The sequence below is a fragment of the Ranitomeya variabilis genome, chromosome 3 (assembly GCF_051348905.1).
Source record: "Ranitomeya variabilis isolate aRanVar5 chromosome 3, aRanVar5.hap1, whole genome shotgun sequence".
Classification (NCBI taxonomy): Eukaryota; Metazoa; Chordata; class Amphibia; order Anura; family Dendrobatidae; genus Ranitomeya; species Ranitomeya variabilis.
The window spans coordinates 503,580,585-503,596,043 of record NC_135234.1 but is presented as its reverse complement, the minus strand read 5'-3'; the positions used below and the strand labels follow the sequence as shown (position 1 = coordinate 503,596,043).

The 15,459-nt window shown below is 44.4% G+C and overlaps 1 protein-coding gene across 3 annotated transcripts in view; it reads left to right on the top strand.

The window, feature by feature from the left end:
- The window catches only part of VWA3B (von Willebrand factor A domain containing 3B), a 353,597-nt gene that overhangs the window by 274,252 nt on the left and 63,886 nt on the right, over window positions 1–15,459 (top strand). For all 3 annotated transcript variants that reach the window (XM_077296867.1, XM_077296866.1, XM_077296868.1), the window contains one exon: window positions 5,908–6,074. In XM_077296867.1, coding sequence (XP_077152982.1) covers window positions 5,908–6,074 — 167 coding nt within the window. The remainder of the gene's footprint in view (window positions 1–5,907; window positions 6,075–15,459) is intronic.

Sequence of the window (15,459 nt, the reverse complement as noted above, 5' to 3'; positions counted from 1 at the left end):
CGGATCCAAGATGGCGGCGCCCATGAAGAAACACCGGCTGGTGGAAAAGGACTCCGGCGGCGCGGCAGAGGAGGGGAGGGCCACCATTGGGCACCGGAGGAGTCGGGGAGTGCAGTGGTCCCCCATAAAAGGGTGCTGGACCACAGAAGACGCGCTCATGTTCTAAACTTCACTATGGAAGTGGGACAACAGGAGCAGCAGCAGCAGCCGCCTTCGCAGCAGCAGCAGCAGCAGCAGGATCTCTCACCAGATGCCTTGCCGAGCCACCAGCATACCAGGAGCAGCCGCTCAAGTGGTAGGAACAGTGGCCGTTCCGTCCGGCAAGATTCGTCGACGTCCAGGAGGGACGCTTCACGTGCATCTGTCCAGCCTCCAAAATCGGTACCCTTGATTGTCGGCAGTGGTGAGTGATCTGCGTGAATGTATCCCTTATGGTAACAGGGTCCATTTTTCTGTTTTGACCACTAGGGGTCCAGGAAAGCTAGCGGTAAAACAAAGAACCGAGAGTGTGCCCTTTGTAAAGACCCGCTTGCAGTTCAGTATCAGAAGGATCTCTGTGCTAACTGCATTAGTAAGACTATACAAGAAGAAACCCCTAATTTCGCCACTAGCCTTAAAGCCATAATACAGGCTGAAATAAAAGACTCCTTGAAATTGGCCCTTAGCGAACCGAGAGGGAGAAGCCGTAAGGCGTCTACAGAATCAGATGCCTCTCAGAGACAGGGGAGTCATAAAACATCCCGATCTCCCTCTACTTCACCGGCCTCGGTCCACTCTTCGGATCCCTCCTCAGACAGTGATTCAGGAGGTCGTCCTTGCTTTCCAACTGAGGACGTGGACAAGTTAGTCAAAGCAGTCAGGTCTGCAATGGGTCTTAAAGAGGAGAAGACACCTAGGTCACTAGAGGATGTCATGTTTGATGGCTTAGAAGAGAGGAGGAAACGCACGTTTCCGGTTAATGCAAAAATAAAAGCATTAATTGAGAAAGAGTGGAAAAGACCTGAAAAAATGGGTTCTTTGCCCTCTTCATCCAAAAGGAGATATCCCTTTGAGGATAAAGACTCTGAACCCTGGGAAAAGATCCCAAAAATTGATGGAGCAGTAGCCAAATGTTTAAAAAGATCATAAGATCATCCCTTCCACTAGAAGACTCGGGTGTTCTTAAAGACCCGCTCGATAAAAAAGCTGATGGGTTTCTGAGGCATATCTGGGAAGCCTCAGCGGGGGGCCTGAAGCCAGCAATTGCTGGAACTTGTACGGCCCGTGCTCTAATGGTCTGGCTACAGCAGATAGAAGATCAGCTAAGGGACAAAATACCCAGAACTGACATCCTTGCCAATATATCTTTAGTGCAAGGAGCAGCAGCCTTTTTAGCAGACTCTTCTGCGGATTCCGCAAGACTAACGGCCAGAGCAGCGAACTTGTCTAATGCGGCAAGAAGAGCCCTTTGGCTCAAAGGTTGTCCGGGGGATTTGCCATCTAAACACAAGCTGTGCTCCATTCCATGTGACGGCCAACTTCTCTTTGGGAAAAAACTTGAAGAGATCCTGGAACATGCAGGAGATAAAAAGAAAGTCTTTCCCAATATCCCTAAAGAGTCCAAAAAAACTTTTTTTCGGAGGAGAAGATATAATAGAGGTCGCCCCCCAGGGGAGAGAAAAAACTGGGACTTTAGGGATAAGAAAGGATCGGGCTATATGTTTAAAGGGCCCTCTACATTGGCAAAAAAATCCCCCCAATGACATTACGACAGAAGTGGGAGGAAGACTCTCCCTCTTCTTTCCGGCCTGGGTAAATATCTCCCCCAGTACCTGGGTCAAAAATATTATCAGAGACGGCCTCAAAATAAAATTAATCTGTGCACCCAGACAAAACTTTATTATAACTCCCCGAAGAAAGTCCCAGCAGGAACAATCTGCCCTAGAAGCCGAAGTCTTGGGACTTGTCCACAAAAAGGTTCTTCAGGAGGTCCCGGTTCGGGAGGAAGGAGAGGGGTTTTACTCCCCCCTCTTCTTGATCCAAAAACCGGATGGTTCTTGGAGAACTATTATAAACCTAAGAAAACTCAACCAATCTATAGAGAACTACTCTTTCAAGATGGAGTCTATAAATACGACCATAAAACTTCTTTTCCAACACTGCTTCATGGCAGTAATAGACTTGAAGGATGCATATTACCATATACCAATACATCCGGAATATCAGAAATACCTGAGAGTAGCTCTCTATATTCAGAATCAGGTAAAACATTATCAATACACAGCCCTTCCGTTCGGTCTGTCTACAGCTCCCAGGGTTTTCACCAAGGTGATGGTGGAAGTAATGTCGTACCTCCGGTCCCGGGATGTAATCATTGTCCCATATCTGGACGATTTCCTTGTAATAGGAAGGTCAGAGTCCCACTGCACTCATCAAGTATCAGTGGTAACATCAACTCTAGTGGAGCTGGGCTGGTTAATAAATGTCCCCAAGTCCAGACTGCTGCCAGCAAAATTACAGTCCTTCCTGGGGTTAATACTGGACTCCGAACGTCAGCTCTGCCTCCTTCCAGAAAACAAAGTAGACAAGATAATAAACCTGGCCAGTACAGCAATACACCAGCCAACAATGACTCTGAGAAAGGCAATGTCCCTTCTAGGCTCGTTAACGTCGTGTATCCCGGCGGTAGCATGGGCACAATTCCACCTAAGACAACTACAGTGGGAAGTTCTCTCAGCTCAAAGACTGTTAAAAGGGCATTTAGAAGGAAATCTATGTCTCTCCCTGGGCGTAAGGGATTCCCTAGTTTGGTGGACGGTGAAAAACCACCTGACAATGGGGGTCCGGTGGCAAAATCCGGTCATAGACATCATCACGACCGACGCAAGCGGTACAGGTTGGGGGGCTCACCTGAGATCTCACTCTGTACAAGGGACCTGGTCCATACGAGAGAAAAACTATGGATCAAACGAAAAAGAACTATGGGCAGTGGAGAAATCCCTAAGACATTTTCTTCCTTTTCTTCGGGGTCGCCATACTCGAATCCTGATGGACAATCGAGCAGTGGTGGCGTATATCAATCATCATGGGGGGACGAGGTCCAAAGGCCTCATGCATGCATCAAATCTACTCCTTCAACTAGCAGAACAACACCTGTCATCTCTGTCGGCGTTGCACATCAAAGGCATAGAAAACACTCAAGCGGACTTCCTGAGTCGCAGAGGTTTAAGGCAGGGGGAATGGTCCTTAAACCCCCAGATATTTCAACAAATAGTCCAGGCCTGGGGCACACCAGAGATAGACTTATTTGCCAACTCTCACAACAGAAAAGTCAGAAAGTTCTGCTCCTTGAATCCGAGAGAACATCCCTTCGCAGTAGATGCCCTACTGATACCCTGGAAGTTTTCTCTGGCCTACGCATTCCCCCCGATAGTGATGATTCCAGCTGTGATCCGGAAAATCAGGGAGGATCAGGCAAAAATCATCTTCATAGCTCCTTTTTGGCCAAGAAGACCATGGTTCTCCCTTCTAAGGCAGATGTCGGTAACAGACCCATGGATCCTGCCAGAGGTTCCGGACCTGCTAACCCAGGGCCCAGTGACCCACTCTCAGGTGAAGGGCTTCCATCTCGCAGCCTGGAATTTGAGAGGGCGTTACTAAGTCGCCAAGGATTCTCTCCAGGGTTAATCTCCACCCTGTTGAAAAGCAGAAAACCCATAACCTCTAGGATCTATGGTAGGACATGGAAAAAATTTCTTGACTTCCTGGGTGAACCATTGGGGGAGGTGGCTCCAGTAGGTCCTATCCTAGAATTTCTGCAAGCAGGATTACATCTTGGGTTAGCAACCAGCACCCTTAAAGTTCAGGTTTCTGCCTTGGGGGCCCTATATAATTGTAATCTTGCCTCAAATAGATGGGTCTCACGATTCATAAAATCTTGTAGTAGATCTCGGCTGGTCATTATTCCATAAATCCCTCCTTGGGATCTAATCTTGGTCTTAGAAGCCCTGACTAAACAGCCCTTTGAGCCTTTGCAGGAGTTGTCACCTAAGTTACTTACCCTTAAAACAGTTCTACTAGTAGCCTTAACATCGGCACATAGGGTAAGTGACTTACAGGCCTTGTCAATATGCCCTCCTTATACTCAGGTTTTTGATGACAGGATTGTTCTAAGACCAGACCCGGCTTATCTCCCCAAGGGGGTTCAAAAGTTCCATAGGAGTCAAGAGATTACTTTACTATCATTCTGTAGTAATCCTAAGAATCCAGGGGAACAAAAGTTCCACATGTTAGATGTGAGAAGATCTATGTTACAATACATATCTATGACTAGTCAGTGGAGGAAAGACCAAACCCTATTCATAGCCTTTCAGGGTAGCAAAAGAGGGTGTGGGGTAGCTAAAAGTACTATTGCCAGATGGATTAGGGAGGCCATTAGTTTATCCTACTCTGCGGGTGGCACTCCGGTTCCCGAAGGCATCAAGGCTCACTCCACCAGAGCCGTGGCTACCTCCTGGGCAGAAAAGGCTGAGGTATCAATTGATCAAATTTGCAAGGCCGCTACCTGGTCCTCACCCTCAACTTTTTTCAAACACTACCGGCTAGATCTTTCTTCCTCTGCTGACCTAACCTTTGGTAGAAGGGTGCTACAAGCGGTGGTCCCTCCCTAAGGTTTAATTCTACAAAATTCTCTCAGGTGTGCCGTCATGGGGGAAGGGAAAACACCAAGGTTACTTACGGGTAGCCGGTTTTTCCGGAGCCCATGACGGCACCCGTATATTCCCCCCCTTTTCACCCTTTCGGTGTGCACTATTGTTTTGGGTGTGTTTAGTTAATATAATGTGGTGTTGGATTGCCGTGTGTACTAACCGGGGGGGGCCTCTCATGCTCTGAAAACCAACTGAAGCGACAGAGAGGTACCGCCCTTTTATTTTTAGTAGGGTTTCCTGTCCTGACTGGGCGGATCCCCTCTCTCAGGTGTGCCGTCATGGGCTCCGGAAAAACCGGCTACCCGTAAGTAACCTTGGTGTTTCTCTCGGTAGTCACACTTTCAGTTAGGCGGCTGAGCAGTATTGTCACACTATTTGCCTGCAGGTTAACCCTATATCTGCAAGTAAATATTATTTTCCAAGGAGAAAGGTCCCATTTAAAATGTTCTTAACAAATTTTATTAACATCAAGTTTATGCAGACTGAATATGTATAGTGTTGATACTTATTATTTATGACTTCTGCAATTCTCCCTGACATATTGGATATCAGCTTCTGGGCCAAATCTTGACTGATAACTCATTCTTGCCTAAACAGTGCTTAGAGCTTATCATAATTTTTGTGTGTATGTTTTTGACCTCCTATTTTTTGAATATTGACCACAGGCTCTAATTAGGATTGAGATCGGGGGAGTTTTTTGGCCATAGACCCAAAATTTCAATGTTTTGTTAACCAAGCCACTTAGTTATCGCTTTTGCCTTGTGCCATGTTGCTCCATCATGCTAGGAAAAGTATTGTTCATCATTGATCATTGGGAGAAGTTGCTCTTGGAAGATATTTAGATACAATTTTTTATTCATGGTAGTATTCTTAAACAAAATTGTGAGTGAGCACACTCCGCTCGATGAAAAGCACCTCCTACACATGAATGGTCTCAGGATGCTTTGCTCTTTGCTGTTGGTATGACACTGAACTCATAGTAATGTTCACCTTTTCTTCTCTGGATAATCACTCTTCCAGATATCTACAACAGTCTGAAGGGGGCTTCATCAGAGAAAATAACATTACACCAGTCTTCTGTAGTTCAAGCCCTGTATATCCGGCAAAGTGTCTACATACTCTTAATGATTAAATTGACCAAAAAATAACATGAACTTTTTTTACTTGCAATCTTCACAGTATTGATGTGTTGTAATTTATTTTATTCCTGTCATTTTAGCCCCAGTGTTCAACTTGCAAAACCGCTTCTGATACCAACCCCACCAAATGAAGAAAAGAAGCATCAATCAGCTTCTAGGAAAAGCAGACGGTCTGTGGTAAATCATTTCAGGTCCGGAACTCCCAGCGATAGTGGCTCCTTGGCAAGCACTGATGGCACAGATCAAGGTAGAGTACACTTATCCATATCTCTTACATATTCCTTAAAATGAAAGCCTGACATCCCATTGTTTGCTATTCACAGACTCAATACACTGTTCTATTCATTCATAAAGGTGACACTGTTGGCTCCACTTGCTCCTTTCTAGGTTAGAGTTAATGTCTAGTTTGACAATCGTTTTCATTTCCCTCAATCTTAGAGACTTCCAAGTTATACATTTTCAATTGTCCTTCTGTCCACAATGTCTTATCATAAAATGACTCTTGGTTGGGAAAGTTTCGTGAGTTAGTGCTGGCACAGTGAGGTGGGCCTCACATAATTAAAAATAAATCTCCTTTTCCTTTCAGTTTGTCAGAATTTGATCTTGTGAAGGGATATTACTAGGAATTGTAAATAGGGCGTTGATCCTTATTGATTAAAGGGAATCTGTCAGCAGGTTTTTGCTACCTCATCTAAGAGCATCAAGATGACGGTGCTACAAAGCAGCATACCGTGAATCCGAATGGTGTGAGCACTTGCTGCCACTCACTTGCCGGACTATAACCACACCAGTCGTATAAAGATGATATGGGAGAGATGTGGAAACCACAAGAAAAACGACCATATGGCAAAAACTATAAACAATAAAAACAACTCTTTATTAATGCAAACATTAAAATGTACATGCAAAAATGGAACAAAGATGGAGAGAAGTGGCACAGGTCACAACACAAATATTGCCGTGTGAATACAAAACATGCAGGCCCACCAATATCTCCCTAAATATGAAAGATGTAGGTATGGGGAGTGGACACCACTACAGAGGAATGGCTGTAATAGTGCACAACATTAAGTCATAGTCACCTGGAACACCACACAGACAACATGTATCCCTCAAAAAGAGGCTGCTAAATCACTGTATATAAAGAGTACAAGTATAATAGCAAAAACAAAGATGTCCAGGGAAGACTGACACTCATTACATATCAAAAAACAGCCATTGCTGCATTCATGTCGCATCACACCGAAAGCGGAACCAGGATGATACCAATATCACCCATATAACAGACAGCACCTGCTGTTCAAAGAAGTATATTACCTGGTCCGAGGTGGAGCATCGACAGGTGTCCAGTGGATGGCCCGCACGTCAAGACCCGACGCGCATTTCGGAGCACGGGCTCCTTCGTCAGGGGGCGTATCGGAAGGCTGGTGTGCCGAGCTTTTAAATGTGTCCGCGCCCATGTCAGCGGCGGCTTCCCCGGAAGTGACGCATGCATCGCCAAGACAACCACGGCCTCACAGCGGCGGCGACATCATGCGAGGGCATCGCCAAAACCATGACAACCGCCCGAGCATAGAGATGCCGCAAGCCGCCGGAAGCAGCGGCGTTCAGCGCGCATGCGTGCAGGCAGAGCCGTGACAGATAGAAGACAACGGCAGGGGGAACAATGGCCTACCAATAGAAGGGGACTGGTATCCTACCAGATGTATACGGAGATAACGCAGGCGAATAGTGGCACTGATAGACTCCTCAAATATGGCCCCAAGCAGATTAAATAAATTCTACATGAGATAAACATGACTATCTATGATAGGACACTCCTATTTCTGCCATGTAACTGTAAGCAAACATGACCACAGGCGCAACACAGACCCACACCAAAGACCCATAGTTCACAAAATGCCATATTGTCAATATATACAAAAATAAACACCATATAATACAATACAAATAACCCACAAACGTAAACAAAAAAGAAAAGAAAAAAAGCAAAGAACAATAGAGTATGGCCACCATAGAAAAGAGAGACTGAATATTGCTATTCCAGAGACCATCTTGTATACAGCTTCATATGGTGGACAGGATGGAACTTGGGTCCAGGCAGATTGTCACCCGACAAAATCCAAACACTATATGAATCTAAAAGACAATAATAAAACATATTTAAAATCAACATAAAAACAAACACGGATATATTCGATCATGTGTCGAACTACCACCTGTGCCGTGGTCAGAATCACAGAAACGACGCAATACTTATGGTCTCATTAAGTCCATGAGGACTTGTGAGATATTACCTTCCCTTATATTCACCTCAATCATATCGATACCCTTGACACGCAGAGCGCTACTGTCACAATTGTGATGTGTCTTGAAATGTCGGGGTATCGTTTTAAGTAGCTGGATCTCCGTTTCCTCTGTAGCTACCTCAATGCCCCGAACATGCTCCCTCAACCTTGTTTTTAGTTGCCGTGTCATCAGCCCTATATAGATCAATGGGCACGGGCAGGAGGCGTAGTATATCACATTCCTGGACGTGCATGTTATGCATTTCTTGATTTTGAAGTTTTTTAGTCCAGTGGAATCCATGAATGTATCCTCCCTCACAATGTTTTTACACGCTATACATCTCCCACAAGTGCGACAGCCACTCCTTGGTCTATTACTTGGATCATTAAGAAATGTCCGGGGTGGTTTACCAATATAGTGGCTGCGCACCAAGTGGTCACGTATATTCCGAGCTCTACGGAATGTAATCATTGGCCGATCGGGTATAATTTTGGCCAATGTTACATCAGTTCTCAGGATGGGCCAAGCATGCTCTAAGGCGTTACGAATGGCTCCCGCCCGTGAATTAAAGTTATTCACAAACCTGGTGACATCAGACCTGTCACCCCTTTCTGGACTCCCGTAGAGTAGTGTATCCCTATCGCTGTGTTTAGCACGAAGGTATGCTCTTTTAATTGAACGATTGCTGTACCCACGTTCATGGAAGCGAGATTTAAGGGCCTCAGCCTGTGCTTCAAATTCAACATTGGTGGAGCAAATACGGCGTATCCGTAAGAATTGTCCTACTGGGACAGAGCGAACCATGTGAGCTGGATGGGAGGAGGACGCATGGAGGAGCATGTTAGTGGCAGTGGGCTTTCTATAAATTGTAGTTTGAATAGTATCAGCCCTATCCCTAGTTAGCCTTACATCAAGGAAGTCAATGCTCGAACCATTAGATGTAGCTGTTAGTTTAATATTCCTGTCATTGACATTTAGGGCGGTCACGAAGTGAGAGAAAGTCCCCCGGTCACCCTGCCAGATAATGAGAATGTCGTCTATGTAGCGCGTCCAAAAGAGGACGCGCTCCATAGACAACAGACTCTCTGTAGGCGGTCCCTCTCCCACAGCCCCAGGAACAGGTTAGCATAGGAGGGTGCAAAGGCCACTCCCATGGCTGTTCCTTGGAGCTGCAGAACTCGGGGGGATTCTTCGGAGGGCTACTGATAGGGGCATCATAACAAAAGAGTTATGTACAGCATTAATAATATCGGAACCTACTGTCCCGACTTTTTACCTTCTCCCCAAGACACATAAAAATGCGGTCGTGCCACCTGGACGTCCCATTGTGTCGGGGAGAGGGAACTACCTTGAGGCCATAAATAAATGGATTGATTCAGTATTACAACCTCTTGTCGAGGAGCTTCCCTCTTATCTCAAGGATATGAATCAACTTTTACGGAGAGTCGATGACTTGAAATTGGGTGAAGATACCATCATGGGAACAATGGATGTGGAATCATTATATACTAGCATTCGCCACACGGATGGTTTGGCAGCTACAGAATTTTTTCTATCCACATCCAATTGTTCCCCTGATTTTCGGGGTTTCATGTTGGAAATGCTGAGGTTCACTTTGACGCACAATTTCTTCACGTTTAGGGGGTCCTTCTTCCTGCAGCTCCAAGGAACAGCCAGGGGAGCGGCCTTTGCGCCCTCCTATGCTAACCTGTTCCTGGGGCTGTGGGAGAGGGACCTCCTACGGTCAGAGAGTCTGTTGTCTATGGAGCGCGTCCTCTTTTGGACGCGCTACATAGACGACATTCTCATTATCTGGCAGGGTGACCGGGGGACTTTCTCTCACTTCGTGACCGCCCTAAATGTCAATGACAGGAATATTAAACTAACAGCTACATCTAATGGTTCGAGCATTGACTTCCTTGATGTAAGGCTAACTAGGGATAGGGCTGATACTATTCAAACTACAATTTATAGAAAGCCCACTGCCACTAACATGCTCCTCCATGCGTCCTCCTCCCATCCAGCTCACATGGTTCGCTCTGTCCCAGTAGGACAATTCTTACGGATACGCCGTATTTGCTCTACCAACGTTGAATTTGAAGCACAGGCTGAGGCCCTTAAATCTCGCTTCCATGAACGTGGGTACAGCAATCGTTCAATTAAAAGAGCATACCTTCGTGCTAAACACAGCGATAGGGATACACTACTCTACGGGAGTCCAGAAAGGGGTGACAGGTCTGATGTCACCAGGTTCATGACTAACTTTAATTCACGGGCGGGAGCCATTCGTAACGCCTTAGAGCGTGCTTGGCCCATCCTGAGAACTGATGTAACATTGGCCAAAATTATACCCGATCGGCCAATGATTACATTCTGTAGGGCTCGGAATATACGTGACCACTTGGTGCACAGCCACTATATTGGTAAACCACCCCGGACATTTCTTAATGATCCAAGTAATAGACCAAGGAGTGGCTGTCGCACTTGTGGGAGATGTATAGAGTGTAAAAACATTGTGAGGGAGGATACATTCACTGATTCCACTGGACTAAAAAACTTCAAAATCAAGAAATGCATAACATGCACGTCCAGGAATGTGATATACTACGCCTCCTGCCCGTGCCCATTGATATATATAGGGCTGACGACACGGCAACTAAAAACAAGGGTGAGGGAGCATGTTCGGGGCATTGAGGCAGCTACAGAGGAAACGGAGATCCAGCTACTTAAAACGATACCCCGACATTTCAAGACACATCACAATTGTGACAGTAGCGCTCTGCGTGTCAAGGGTATCGATATGATTGAGGTGAATATTAGGGGAGGTAATATCTCACAACGGTTGGCACAACTCGAGACTCGGTGGATATGGACGCTTAACAGCGTCCATCCTCATGGACTTAATGAGACCATAACTTTTGCGTCGTTTCTGTGATTCTGACCACGGCACAGGTGGTAGTTCGACACATGATCGAATATATCCGTGTTTGTTTTCATGTTGATTTTAAATATGTTTTATTATTGTCTTTTAGATTCATATAGTGTTTGGATTTTGTCGGGTGACAATCTGCCTGGACCCAAGTTCCATCCTGTCCACCATATGAAGCTGTATACAAGATGGTCTCTGGAATAGCAATATTCAGTCTCTCTTTTCTATGGTGGCCATACTCTATTGTTCTTTGCTTTTTTTCTTTTCTTTTTTGTTTACGTTTGTGGGTTATTTGTATTGTATTATATGGTGTTTATTTTTGTATATATTGACAATATGGCATTTTGTGAACTATGGGTCTTTGGTGTGGGTCTGTGTTGCGCCTGTGGTCATGTTTGCTTACAGTTACATGGCAGAAATAGGAGTGTCCTATCATAGATAGTCATGTTTATCTCATGTAGCATTTATTTAATCTGCTTGGGGCCATATTTGAGGAGTCTATCAGTGCCACTATTCGCCTGCGTTATCTCCGTATACATCTGGTAGGATACCAGTCCCCTTCTATTGGTAGGCCATTGTTCCCCCTGCCGTTGTTTTCTATCTGTCACGGCTCTGCCTGCACGCATGCGCGCTGAACGCCGCTGCTTCCGGCGGCTTGCGGCGTCTCTATGCTCGGGCGGTTGCCATGGTTTTGGCGACGCCCTCGCATGATGTCGCCGCCGCTGTGAGGCAGTGGTTGTCTTGGCGATGCATGCGTCACTTCCGGCGGAAGCCGCCGCTGACATGGGCGCGGACACATTTAAAAGCTCGGCACACCAGCCTTCCGATACGCCCCCTGACGAAGGAGCCCGTGCTCCGAAATGCGCGTCGGGTCTTGACGTGCGGGCCATCCACTGGACACCTGTCGATGCTCCACCTTGGACCAGGTAATATACTTCTTTGAACAGCAGGTGCTGTCTGTTATATGGGTGATATTGGTATCATCCTGGTTCCGCTTTCGGTGTGATGCGACATGAATGCAGCAATGGCTGTTTTTTGATATGTAATGAGTGTCAGTCTTCCCTGGACATCTTTGTTTTTGCTATTATACTTGTACTTTTTATATACAGTGATTTAGCAGCCTCTTTTTGAGGGATACATGTTGTCTGTGTGGTGTTCCAGGTGACTATGACTTAATGTTGTGCACTATTACAGCCATTCCTCTGTAGTGGTGTCCACTCCCCATACCTACATCTTTCATATTTAGGGAGATATTGGTGGGCCTGCATGTTTTGTATTCACACGGCAATATTTGTGTTGTGACCTGTGCCACTTCTCTCCATCTTTGTTCCATTTTTGCATGTACATTTTAATGTTTGCATTAATAAAGAGTTGTTTTTATTGTTTATAGTTTTTGCCGTATGGTCGTTTTTCTTGTGGTTTCCACATCTCTCTCATCTAAGAGCAGCATAATGTAGGAAAACAGTCCCTGCATCCATTGAGGAGGTATCGCTTAGATTACTGGGTGCAGCTGTTCTGACACAATCAGAGCTTTTAGATTTAGAATGCAGCAGAGCTGAGAAAGCTAGCCCAGCCCACACCAGGCCTCTGTGTACAAAGTCCGTAGACAGTGAGCTGCGGAGTTGGACTATCATGCACATCCTGCTGGAGTTGCTATAGTCCGGACAATGATAATCACCAGCTGTTACAGATACAATTCTATGTAGGCAGAATGAGATAGAGACAGAGCTCTTCCCTCCTCCCCATCTACATAGAACGGTATCTGTAGCAGCCATCTCCTATCTCAGTAATGGGAAAGTTGGTCTTCACCGAATACAGATTTTACCTTAGACTTGAGAATTGTGATAATGACTGATCAATTTTGGCAGAGAAAGAAGCAGATTTGTCAGCCCTGTCATGAACCATTTATGATGAGTTTTCTGCCAGTTGGTGAAATTATCATATCTGTGCCGTACATCACCTTTGTCTATATTTATTCTTGTGCCACACACCTCAGAGTTTTCATGTTTTAAAAAAATAATAATGTATTTCAGTAAAAACAAAACAGCTACAGTATGCCCTCAGAGGCGTCTCTATCTTTTATATGAGGCTTTGGTTTTTTTTGTTTTATCAATAATATATTACTTCAAGAAATGTTCTAGGTGAAGTCCTATTTTATTAAAATAACCTTAAACTGAAAATAGTAGAAAAGTCATACATCAGTAGGAAATGTGCTCCACTTTATAGGAATGTTCTAACTTTGCAAAGTGCATATATGGAAATATATGTTTGTTCTGAATTATTACACTTTTGTTATTTTATATCGCACCTCAGGGGATAGATAAAGGAAGTCGTCCTATCAGTGCCTTCATCAAAGGGAAGTTCTGGATGTACAGAAGATTTCTTTCTTGCTTTGCCTGTGTGGTTTATTAGAATGTAGTGAAAACCTGGTACCTGTGATATTCCCAAGTCAAGAGCTGTTGGTCTTAAAAACAAACAAAAAACTTTTGCTTAAAAAAAAAAGTGAAACCATTTCAACACACAGCTGTATTTTGGATTTGGCTATAAGCAAATTTGCTTTGTACTTGAGGAGTCACAGAGACCAGGGGCTATAGCGCTGTTGTGAGAGATCACTTGTATGTTTAGTTCACACAATGCGTTTTTTATGCATTTTTTATGCAAATGAAACGCTGCTTTTCACAGTACCAAAAAAAGCTATGAGATTTCAGAAATCTCATGCACACATTTGCTTTTTTGCTGACGGAAAAGGTAAATTGCTGGTTTTCTTTAAAACTGCATCACATCAGTTCTTCCAGTGTTTGCAGCGTTTTTTCACCTTAGAAAGCAAACACGCTGCAAAAAATGCAAGCATCGTTTTTTGCTGCTTTTTTGGTGACTGAAGCTAACATTATTAAACATGTACTGAAGACAAATGACACATAATAAGCAGCAAAAAAAGCAGCAAAACCTACTTTTTGTAAGCAGCTTTTTATTGCCAAGAGAGCAGGTTTTGACCGCAGAAAAATATGCAGCAAAAAAGCAGCGTGTGAACATAGCCTTAATGGTTTTACATTCTACTGTTTCTGCAATGTGCAGTTTAACCAGTTTCTAGCTCATCTGGTGCAACTTCTGCATAAATGACCCAAAAATATTAGGGCTTATTTATCTAGCTATATACACCAGAACTATACCATAATTTGCAACCCAAAAACTTTCTTTCATGACTTTCATCAAGTTTATTTTGTTTCAGACTTGTAAATAAGCTTGAAATCATATTTATGGGTCGTGATGATCTCAAGGAATGTGCTTGCATAAAAGGGCACTGCCTGTAATTCCATACTGTGCACCAAAATTTTGGTGCAAATTTCTGACGCAAAATAAGGCAACTAATAAGTGATATGAACTCAGATTAAAGTATTAAAATACACCATATTTATTAAACAGCATGAACCACTTTGATAAATCTGGAGCATTTTAATAGCATCTAGTCTAAGTTTACACTGTCTAAGTATATTAATGGACTAGAATCATTGCCGTAGTGAATTTATTCTGAGATTCTAAAACGTGTGCTGTTGTCACCAGTAGACAGGTCCTTTCAGCGGACCTCTCGATGGCATACTGCAATCCGTAAAGGAGTTGTTTGCATTTAATTTCCAATTTGCTGTGCCTATTAATGGCAAACATTGTAGCATGTAACCCGTTCTTGTTATGACTGTAAGGTTATTTTAAGCTATATGCATCTTTATATTATGTAGTCTGCAGTAAATTGTTTGCATTCACTGGGGCAGACTAGTGGCTTCATATAAATTCATCATATAGATTTTACAAAATGTAGTTGTTCAAACAGATAAGAATGATGCCTTAGAGAAGTTATCCCCAACTTTAACAATGGTGGCCTATCCTTAAGATAGTCTGATCGATGTGGGGTCTGACACCTGGCGCCCCCGCCGATCAGCTGTTCTTGGTGTCGGCTGGAACTGCTCAGCTGCGCAGCACCATCAACTCTGTAGTTGCCATGGGTTGCTACTGCTCACCTGCCCCTATTCAAATCAGTAGGGGGCGGATGTGCAGTACCCGGCTGCAGCCACTATTTCATCAATGGAGTTGCACTGTGCAACCCCATAACTGAGCACTTCAGGCCACTGCCGATACCAGGGGAATGGTGGGGGCACCGGGTGTCACACCCTCACTAATCAGACATTGATTTTAAGGATAGATCATCAATGTTAAAGTAGTGGCAACCTCTTTAAATACCAGTAGGCCAAGTTGGATGAGCCCAACACCCTACAGGAGGAACGTCCTTTGTGAGTCTAGGCTCTGACACAATGGTGGTTCCCACATGTCCAGCATTTGAAGGTGGCTTTATAACCCATCTCTAGTGTCTATTTCTTGCAAGTTGTTTGCCAAATATTTAATGTTTTATCCTTAAGGATTT